The sequence below is a fragment of the Gymnoscopelus braueri genome (assembly GCF_963280865.1).
Source record: "Gymnoscopelus braueri genome assembly, chromosome: 19".
NCBI lineage: Eukaryota > Metazoa > Chordata > Actinopteri > Myctophiformes > Myctophidae > Gymnoscopelus > Gymnoscopelus braueri.
In genome coordinates, this window is record NC_137621.1 from 423250 (window position 1) to 435000 (window position 11751).

The window sequence follows — 11751 nt, forward strand, 5'->3', positions numbered from 1 at the left end:
GAGCCACAACCATGAGCTCTGTTTTTGAACTGTTTAGTTTGAGAAGATTAGTGGTCATCCAGGCTTTTATTTCAGTGATGCAGTTGACTAGGGACTGGGGGGGAAGCTGACTGGAAGGTGTGGTTCTCAGATACAGTTGAGTATCGTCAGCATAGCAGTGGAAGCTTAGTCCATGGTGGCGAATAATCTGACCCAGGGGGAGCATGTATATGATGAACAGTAGTGGACCAAGTACGGAACCTTGCGGCACGCCGTGTTTGACTGGGGCTGGATGTGATCTGGAAGAGTTGACAGTGACAAACTGTTGTCTGTTGGAGAGGTATGACTGGAACCAGGCGAGGGCTGTGTCCGTGAGGCCAAGATAGCTGGAGAGGCGTTCCAGGAGGATAAAAACCACCGGTTTAGACTGATGATAGGTTCTTAGTCTACCTATGATCATAGATTACTATTTCTATGTCTATTTCTATGTATTTGATGTATTACCTCATGTTTACCTGCTTACTGTAAATCACTCTGGATTAAGAGCGTCTGATAAATGACTGAATTATAATATGTTAGTCAACACACTGTTACTCTACAGAGTTTAGGTTCACATGTTTGCTCTGGTTTCACTGCATCAATCTTTGCTGTTTAACTCTGTTTACACTCCTTTACTCCTTTTGGTAGGGCATTCCACATTTTTGATGAATAGCATGAGAACGAGTTCATACCCTTAGTTGAGCCAAATCTGGGTTGAACATGATTTGTGGAGCTGCCTCTGGTGTTATGATCATGGACTGCATTAACATTTTGTTCGCAGATGACTCGGCCCTGCTAGTCTCGGACAGGGACAGGCTGCAGGTTGAGAAAACTCTCAGCTCCGAACTCAACAAGATAAAACCCTCTCATGTTTACCTGCTTACTGTAAATCACTCTGGATTAAGAGCGTCTGATAAATGACTGAATTATAATATGTTAGTCAACACACTGTTACTCTACAGAGTTTAGGTTCACATGTTTGCTCTGGTTTCACTGCATCAATCTTTGCTGTTTAACTCTGTTTAACTCTGTTTAACTCTGTTTAACTCTGTTTGTCTGCAGAATAAAGCAACAACCATCAAAGAAGCTCTGGTCAAATGGGTGAGTGATGCACACAGCTCTATATTTATAATATATCATATGATTAAGATGACATCATATATTGTCCCTCTGCATTTAGAGTGCCAATATATGATGGAATCATATCGTTGTTGTCGGGCAGAAACCAGCTATCTCCATTTGTCAACTTATTTTTTTTTATTTTTATAAATGTACACCCTTTATGTCTGTGTGTGGGTTTTACAAATATTGAACCAATGAAAAGTATTAAAAAGGACTGACCGTGGGTAGCTACTGGGACGTAAGTCGAGGCTTGATCAACCCCGGCTGGGTCACCTGGGCGAGGGTGTATGTTGAGAGACCCGAAACACCCGATGACCCCAGGCTACAACACTGATGATACGTCCTCCTCCTACCTGGGGCAACTAGGGCCTCTGGCTCCCTAGGCGGGCTCACTAACCACTCAGCTATGGCCGCCCCAATGATGATACGTCCTCCAGGCTACAACACTGATGATATGTCCCAGGCTAAATGGTGCATTTTATATAGCGCTTTTATCCAAAGCTCTTTACATAGATTGTGCACTACATTCACCCATTCACACACACATTCATACACCAATGGCCGGAGGAAACCATGCAAGGCACCCAACCTGCTCATCGGGAGCAATTAGGGGTTCAGTGTCTTGCTCAAGGACACTTCAACACTAACTCTGGGGGAGCCCCCCAGCCCGGGATCAAACCTTGCGGTTTCCAGTTCACCCGGCCACTCTACCCCTGAGCCACTGCCGCCCAACACTGATGATACGTCCTCCAGGCTACAACACTGATGATACGTCCTCCAGGCTACAACACTGATGATACGTCCTCCAGGCTACAACACTGATGATACGTCCTCCAGGCTACAACACTGATGATACGTCCTCCAGGCTACAACACTGATGATACGTCCTCCAGACTACAACACTGATGATACGTCCTCCAGGCTACAACACTGATGATACGTCCTCCAGACTACAACACTGATGATACGTCCTCCAGGCTACAACACTGATGATACGTCCTCCAGACTACAACACTGATGATAAGTCCTCCAGACTACAACACTGATGATACGTCCCAGGCTACAACACTGATGATACGTCCCAGGCTACAACACTGATGATACGTCCTCCAGGCTACAACACTGATGATACGTCCCAGGCTACAACACTGATGATACATCCTCCAGGTTACAACACTGATGATTAATCCTCCAGGTTACAACACTGATGATACGTCCTCCAGACTACAACACTGATGATACGTCCTCCAGACTACAACACTGATGATACGTCCCAGGCAACAACACTGATGATACATCCTCCAGGTTACAACACTGATGATACATCCTCCAGGCTACAACACTGATGATACGTCCTCCAGGCTACAACACTGATGATACGTCCCAGGCTACAACACTGATGATACATCCTCCAGGTTACAACACTGATGATACGTCCTCCAGGCTACAACACTGATGATACATCCTCCAGGTTACAACACTGATGATACATCCTCCAGGCTACAACACTGATGATACGTCCTCCAGGCTACAACACTGATGATACATCCTCCAGGCTACAACACTGATGATACGTCCTCCAGGCTACAACACTGATGATACATCCCAGGCTACAACACTGATGATACATCCTCCAGGCTACAACACTGATGATACATCCTCCAGGCTACAACACTGATGATACATCCTCCAGGCTACAACACTGATGATACGTCCTCCAGGCTACAACACTGATGATACGTCCTCCAGGTTACAACACTGATGATACATCCTCCAGGCTACAACACTGATGATACGTCCTCCAGGTTACAACACTGATGATACATCCTCCAGGCTACAACACTGATGATATGTCCTCCAGGTTACAACACTGATGATACATCCTCCAGGCTACAACACTGATGATACGTCCTCCAGGCTACAACACTGATGATACGTCCTCCAGACTACAACACTGATGATACGTCCTCCAGGCTACAACACTGATGATACGTCCTCCAGGCTACAACACTGATGATACATCCTCCAGACTACAACACTGATGATACGTCCTCCAGGCTACAACACTGATGATACGTCCTCCAGGCTACAACACTGATGATACGTCCTCCAGGTTACAACACTGATGATACGTCCTCCAGGTTACAATACTGATGATACGTCCTCCAGGTTACAATACTGATGATACATCCTCCAGGCTACAACACTGATGATACGTCCTCCAGACTACAACACTGATGATACGTCCTCCAGGCTACAACACTGATGATACATCCTCCAGGCTACAACACTGATGATACGTCCTCCAGACTACAACACTGATGATACGTCCTCCAGGCTACAACACTGATGATACGTCCTCCAGGCTACAACACTGATGATACATCCTCCAGACTACAATACTGATGATACGTCCTCCAGACTACAACACTGATGATACGTCCTCCAGGCTACAACACTGATGATACATCCTCCAGACTACAATACTGATGATACGTCCTCCAGGCTACAACACTGATGATACATCCCAGGTGCATCCATGTGATGTTTTTCTTTATTAAAAGCTCTTCTGACTAAACCTCCTAACTCCATTGGATCCTCAAACTGTCAGTCAAACCTCCTAACTCCACCTTGTGGAGATAGTTGTTTTGTCCATCATAGATTAGAATGACCAAGTCAGACAGAAAAAAAATCTCCACATTAATGGTGAAAAACCTCCTAACTCCACTGGAGCTGTGTTGATAATATAATGTATTTAATATAATAATATAATATAATGTATTTAATATAATAATAATATAATATAATGTATTTAATATAATAATAATATAATATAATGTATTTAATATAATAATAATATAATATAATGTATTTAATATAATAATAATATAATATAATGTATGTAATTTAATAATAATATAATATAATGTATGTAATTTAATAATAATATAATATAATGTATGTGGGTAAAGTGATGATAATATAAGAACACATTCAAGTATCTGATAATGTATAAAGTCACCTACTTTGATGTGTGTGTGTGTGTGTGTGTGTGTGTGTGTGTGTGTGTGTGTGTGTGTGTCTGTGTCTGTGTGCGTGTGCGTGTGCGTGTGCGTGTGCGTGTGTGTGTGTGTGTGTGTGTGTAGGAGGAGAAGCAGGGGGAGAAGGTGTCAGAAGCCACAGCAGTGAAGCTGTACAGTCAGTCTCCTCCTATAGAGAAGATGGACGCCTCCCTGTCCACCCTGGTCAACTGTCAGTGAGTATTGACTGATTGATTGATTGATTGATTGATTGAACACTTTATTAGTCATAGATGTAAACAGCATGAAGAGGTTCAGTCAGTGTTTTTACCTTATTTTGAGTTTCCTGGACAGACAGACAGACAGACAGACAGACAGACAGACAGACAGACAGACAGACAGACAGACAGACAGACAGACAGACAGACAGATCATTCATAAATAGTGTTTGTTCATAGGCTGCTCTCATTGTCTCCGCCAGGCCGAAAGGCATGGCGAGAGAGTATGTTTTCGCCCCTGTCCGTCCGTCCGTCCGTCCGTCCGTGTGTCCGTGTGTCCGTCCGTCCGTCCGTGTGTCCTGTCTGTGTGTTAGCACCAAATCTCCGGCACCGTTGGCCCGGTCGCTGCGAAACTGTGCACACACACTCCCTGGATGCCAATTCAGAACCTCTGCCTCAAATATTTCACATGGGCCTGTTATAGCGCCACCAGGAGGCCGATTTGTGCAAAACCCATTTTTTCCCATTACTCCTACAGTTTTTAACCAAACCTCATGCAAATCGGTACACAGTATCTCTATAGTCACGTGATCAACCCTGATCTGTCCGATTTCCCATATTCCATCCTCATTGGCTAAGGTTACCATCCAAAGTTTGCAGGATTGGTCCGTTTTGAACAAACTGCCTCAAATCATGAACGCAGCTTGCCATTTCCATAAAATTGCACACGCACATTCCCACTAGGCCGAGGAAGAAATGGCACTTAAAAGTTTTCACATCAGCCTCATGGTGGCGCTATAACAGGCCGATTTGCATTTTTAACTATAACTGCACCGATCTGCGTGAAACTTTGCACGCCTACTCCCTAGAGGCCAAGGAAAAACATCTGCACTGCATTTTTTACATCTGCTTTTTACAGCGCCACCAGGAGGCCGACTTATGTCAAATACATTTTTGGATATTAATCCTTCAGATTTTATCCAAACATCACGCAAATCGGTACACAGTATCTCTATAGTCATGTGATCAAGACGCATCTGTCCGATATTTCATATTCCATCCTGATTGGCTAAGGTTGACTTCCAAAGTTTGCAGGATTGGTCCGTTTTCAACAAAATGTCTCAAATCATGAACGCGGCGTGCGATTTCCGTGAAAATTTGCACACACATTCCCACTAGGCCGAGGAAGAAATGCCACCCATTTCACATTGGCCTATTATAGCGCCACCAGGAGGCCACAATAACTTACCTGACCTGGCGGAGACCTAGTTTACAATGCATTCTATTGAACTTCCAACACACACACACACACACACACACACACACACACACACACACACACACACACACACACACACACATAATGTACATAATGTTATGTATATAGTTTATAATGTACATAATGTTATGTATATAGTTTATAATGTACATAATGTTATGTATATAGTTTATAATGTACATAATGTTATGTATATAGTTTATAATGTACATAATGTTATGTATATAGTTTATAATGTACATAATGTTATGTATATAGTTTATTGTTTACATGGTATCCTATACTTTCTTTAGGACACTACATAGTTCTCTCTCTTTGTTTATCTTGTTGTTTATTGTGTTCTAACACTTAACACTTAAATCACTGGTTAAGATAAATGGTCTGATAAATAAAATGGATACAATGTAAATGGTTTTATATTGTAGCTAATTATCCAGTGAGTGATAGTTTGATCATACTGCCCCCTGCAGGAGACTGTCCCTGTCTACTAACTGTATAGAGAAGATAGCAAACCTCAACGGCCTGAGTGAGTACACACACACACACACACACACACACACACACACACACACACACACACAATTGAATTCTTTATTTGAATCCACAAATTACAATTAATTTACAGGGAAACAAATATAATGGGGTTGATAGTTCATGGTCCCTAAGGATACACATGACACCTTCTCCTCCACACAGACACACTGCCTATGACAGCTGAAACAGAGCAATATTTTGCAAGTTGTTTGGCTTTGCTTTTTGTCCTGCCAGCAATTGCTAGGCCACTCGTGGTCAGCTTATGTACATGGCCCAGGCTTCCAAATAGTACAGAGAATCTGCATCTGTACCCAAGATTTGTTATGATTCTCAGTAGCGGTTGGTACTTAGAATGCTTATCTTGGAAAGCCTGGTTCATGTATAGGTCAAAGACACCACCTCCAGAATCAGAGCCTCCTTGTGACAGGTGTCAACAAAAACAACATCAGGGGTATTTGGGATGTTAACAAAGACATCACAAGTTACACCAAACCAATCTGGTAACACTCTTGACTGTTTGTACATTGCTGCACTGGATGGCATACATGTTTTGACTGCATCGGACACTATGTCGACAATGCGGTCGTGGCGAGCAATGTACACGTTTTTATATGCACTACATCCATTGGTGATGTGTGTAATGGATTCTAGGTGTTGTTCAGAATCATGATGGTTTATACAGAGTGGACTATGATGTCAGGATACCAGATTGACAGATTGTACTTGGTTGGTAATACTTGCATTCTTGCTTTGATGGTGAATTTTAACACATCCTCCCCAATTACTGCATGTTTGTACATCGTATGTGAAACAGAATGATCAGCGGAATCAACACAGGCTAACTTTCCCTGCAGTCGAAGTCCACGCCAGTGTTGTTTGGCCTCAGTCTGTTTCATATGAAGCAGAACCCTTCTAGCTGTGTCTTCCTGTAGTCTAATGTCTCCTCTCTGGTGAGAGAGAGTAGCCTCCACTACCACACTGTAGTCTAGTGTCTCCTCTCTGGTGAGAGAGAGTAGCCTCCACTACCACACTGTAGTCTAATGTCTCCTCTCTGGTGAGAGAGAGTAGTCTCCACTACCACACTGTAGTCTAATGTCTCCTCTCTGGTGAGAGAGAGTAGTCTCCACTACCACACTGTAGTCTAATGTCTCCTCTCTGGTGAGAGAGAGTAGCCTCCACTACCACACTGTAGTCTAGTGTCTCCTCTCTGGTGAGAGAGAGTAGCCTCCACTACCACACTGTAGTCTAATGTCTCCTCTCTGGTGAGAGAGAGTAGTCTCCACTACCACACTGTAGTCTAATGTCTCCTCTCTGGTGAGAGAGAGTAGTCTCCACTACCACACTGTAGTCTAATGTCTCCTCCCTGGTGAGAGAGAGTAGTCTCCACTACCACACTGTAGTCTAATGTCTCCTCTCTGGTGAGAGAGAGTAGCCTCCACTACCACACTGTAGTCTAGTGTCTCCTCTCTGGTGAGAGAGAGTAGCCTCCACTACCACACTGTAGTCTAGTGTCTCCTCCCTGGTGAGAGAGAGTAGTCTCCACTACCACACTGTAGTCTAATGTCTCCTCTCTGGTGAGAGAGAGTAGTCTCCACTACCACACTGTAGTCTAGTGTCTCCTCTCTGGTGAGAGAGAGTAGTCTCCACTACCACACTGTAGTCTAATGTCTCCTCTCTGGTGAGAGAGAGTAGTCTCCACTACCACACTGTAGTCTAATGTCTCCTCTCTGGTGAGAGAGAGTAGCCTCCACTACCACACTGTAGTCTAGTGTCTCCTCTCTGGTGAGAGAGAGTAGTCTCCACTACCACACTGTAGTCTAGTGTCTCCTCCCTGGTGAGAGAGAGTAGCCTCCACTACCACACTGTAGTCTAGTGTCTCCTCTCTGGTGAGAGAGAGTAGTCTCCACTACCACACTGTAGTCTAGTGTCTCCTCTCTGGTGAGAGAGAGTAGTCTCCACTACCACACTGTAGTCTAATGTCTCCTCTCTGGTGAGAGAGAGTAGTCTCCACTACCACACTGTAGTCTAGTGTCTCCTCCCTGGTGAGAGAGAGTAGCCTCCACTACCACACTGGGGTCTGTAATTAGTCCATCAGAGATGAGCACTTTTGTGTTGTTTTTTGCCCAGTTTAGCTGGACTCCTGTCCAGTGGCAGAGGTCATTAAGATCTGGCCAATCAGACCAGACCCCAAAGCCCTTGTTTTGTGAGTCCAGTTTTCCAGAGTCTTTCCTCCTGAAACCTAGGAAATTATTCTGGTCTGCAACAGCCAGGGGGAGCTTCCTCCTGCGTAAGTCCAGTAGGAGTGATGGCCTGACCATTTCTCTGACAGTGCCATCATCATTATTAAGCATGTGGAGTAGGTGGGTCAGCCTCGTTGCTGCATAGATCCACTCTACATTTGAGACCCCCAGCCCCCCTTCAGCCCCCCGTCAGCCCCCCTTCGCTATTGATATATGCTTTCTGGTGTGGGGAGAGTGTTCCTGTGTCCACCAGCCAGGGTAGGATGTGGGCAAGCAGGCACTTCATAAAGACTTTGTATATGGTAGGGAGTAAGGAGATGGAGGGATCATCTGGATTATTGTCTTTTTTTGGTGTCCTATAAATGAGGGCACCTTTCCAGGAGTCAGGCTCATTAATCAGGCAGGTATTACAAATATCTGTAAGTGTTTGTGTTGACATGGGTCTAGTAGCTCTCAGGGTCTCATAGGTTACTCCATCAGAGCCACTAGCTTTGTTGTTAGGGAGAGAAATCAGAACAGTGTCTACCTCCTCTGCTGTGAACCTGCAGGTTTCTGGGAGGTAACCTGGTTCTATGTTCTCAATGACGTCATGCCAAGGGGGCGTAGTGGTGGGTACGTCTTGGTATTTAGCCTTATAATAATCAAATACAGTAGCTGTGTTACTAACAGCGGGCGGTGGTTCAGGGAAACAGCTGTTGTTCATGATGATATCGATTGCTTTTGACTTACGATGTTGCCAAAGATATGCCAGTTTGTTTCTGGTAACTTTGTTCTGCTGCCGATGTGTTTGAGTCCCAGTGGCACAGAGCGCAGGTTGGATCCTTTCACGGACAAAACATAGCTGCGCCTCAATCCAGGTTATGATGGAGTCGGGTGTAATATACACTGGGTAGTCGTCACATAGGGGGAACTTCTTTAGGATTCTAGCAGCATATTTCAGTCTGTATGGCCGTCTGTTTCGCTGCATAGTGGAGAATATTCCATTCTCAAAGAAACCCCAACCAGAACAGAGACCAGTCTGCTCCATTTCTCGGCGCCACCGGGGGTGACGGTGAAGTTAGTCCTTTCTTGCAGCAGTTTGGTGTCCAGTGTCCCTCGGGACGTTCTTTCATGCTGTTGGAAGGTAATCCATTCATGGTCTGACAACGGTCACACATATTGCTGGAAGTCCACAGGAATACCCCCGAACTCGGGTCGTAAACATTCAGGCGTTGTTTGTAAACGCGGCCACTATTCAGCGCTTGTTTAAAGGCTGATTTTAGCGTAGTGATAACAAGGCAGATTCTGCACAAAGACTGTCCAGAACATCTCAAACCCCTACTGCATTAGTGATGGCTTAATCGATGGTTACAACGGCCACACACACGCACGCACGCACGCACGCACGCTACACACACACACACACACACACACACACACACACACACACACACACACTACACACACACAGTAATACAGTGTTGTTTTGTTTTGTTTGTTCTACCAGAGAATCTGAAGATATTATCACTGGGAAGAAACAACATCAAAAACCTCAATGGACTGGTAAGATATATAATATATATAATACTATATATAATATATATAATACTGTGTGTACTGTGTTTTATATAATCTTTATTGTGTGGGGCGGCCATAGAGGGCCATGCCAAACGGCGAAGACCCGAAACTCACAACCATCGGCCAAAGGGTGGCGCTGTAGCAATCAATTGAAAAATGCCAACTTTGAACCGGTACAACTCATGCCCTGTTTGACCTACAGCCATGAAACTTCGATACTCACATGCGTCTCCTCATGCCTAACAACTTTCACACTCTGACCTTTGACCTCTGACCTTTAGATTTCCCACCATTTTGAATGATATGAAAAACAGTAAAAATCTATCTCCTCCTGGGATCTTTGAGCAATCTGCACGAAACCTTTTACACATGAACTTTGGACCAATATCTAAAATCCCACTTCATGAGAAGTTTGTAAATTAAAAAATGTAGCTTTTAAGAGCCAATGAATATTGCAGTTTTATGAAAATTATTCGTCTGCCCCTAACACATACATGCAGACTCACATTTGTTTGAAACTTTGCAATAATGTAGAGGGTCATTCCAAGTGTCACTGAAACCAATCTTACTCCAATTGGTCAAAGGGGGGCGCTATAGCAATTTTTTGAACATGCAAACTTTAAACAGGCAAAAGTCATGCCTCGTTTGGCCGACAGCCGTGAAACTTGCTTACACATGTGCCTTGACTCATGAGGAACACATCTATCACTTTGACCAGTGAGCTCCGCCCTCAGATTTTACGCCATATTGAGCAGTTTGAAAAACATTTAAACCAAGGATTTCTGAGAAATTTGCGTGAAACTGTGTCAAATGTGTGAGCACCTTTTTCACAGGTTCAGGTCTGTTGGTCCAATAGCTTGATTGCTTAATCATCTGCCTTGAAATCACAGGGTCACCGGTTCGAATCCCACCTCATGTAGACTTCATTATAAGTGCATTGCACACAACATGACTGTATCAATGAATACATGTGCAATTGTTAAAGATAACGTGAAATGCTTATTTGAACGTAGTTATTTTCAATGTATGACGTACTTCATTCGCCCTTTTGTTTTGTTGGATCTTCCTTTCTCACTGTCTGAGGCTGCGGATTGAATAGCTCAATCAATAAAGAATAGTCTCATGTTCCAAAGGTCCCCGGTTCAAATCCCACTCATTACAGTTTACATTTAAATTGCATTGTACAAAACATGACCCTGTTAATTCAGACATTTTTTTAAAAATAACACGAAATGCTTTTTTGAGAGTAGTTGTTTTTTATGTATGACATACTTTCTTGTGAAAATAGCCGATCTACAATCTCACAACTTTTCAGATAGCAACGTTGTAGATCGACTATTTTCACTAGTTTCCATTCCGAGAAGACAAAAAAAATCTTTATTGGTAAATGTTTTGTGAACCAGAGATCTAGAGTAGTTAGCGAAACAGAGGCTCGGTTCATAACGTACGGAAGAACCTATCGATATCAACAGACACCATCAGGGAGGCCATATCTCTAGCTCAATGAGAAGAGAGGCAGCCTGTGAATCCATAGGTCGCTGGCTCGATCCCTGTCCCCAACAATGTTTTGAAGTGATCATCATTGCGAATTCTTTGTTTTACAAATAGTGTTTCTTGAGGTTAGGTCGTTGTTTTACTGAGGTGAAGGTTAGTGAGGGTGGGTGTAGCTAGAAAAGAGTCATCTAGTCAGCAACCTTCCCCCTATTTAGGGGCGGCCATAGCTGAGTGGTTAGTGAGCCCGCCTAGGGAGCCAGAGGCCCTGG

General features: G+C 43.9%; 1 protein-coding gene across 1 annotated transcript in view; it reads left to right on the forward strand.

The window, feature by feature from the left end:
* The first annotated feature begins 1085 nt into the window (after positions 1-1085).
* dnal1 (dynein, axonemal, light chain 1) overlaps positions 1086-11751 on the forward strand; it is a 12819-nt gene continuing 2153 nt past the window's right edge. The window contains exons 1-4 of the mRNA XM_080413365.1: positions 1086-1119; positions 4287-4396; positions 6128-6183; positions 9918-9973. Of these exons, the coding sequence (XP_080269491.1) occupies positions 4362-4396; positions 6128-6183; positions 9918-9973 (147 nt within the window). The 5' untranslated portion in view covers positions 1086-1119; positions 4287-4361. The remainder of the gene's footprint in view (positions 1120-4286; positions 4397-6127; positions 6184-9917; positions 9974-11751) is intronic.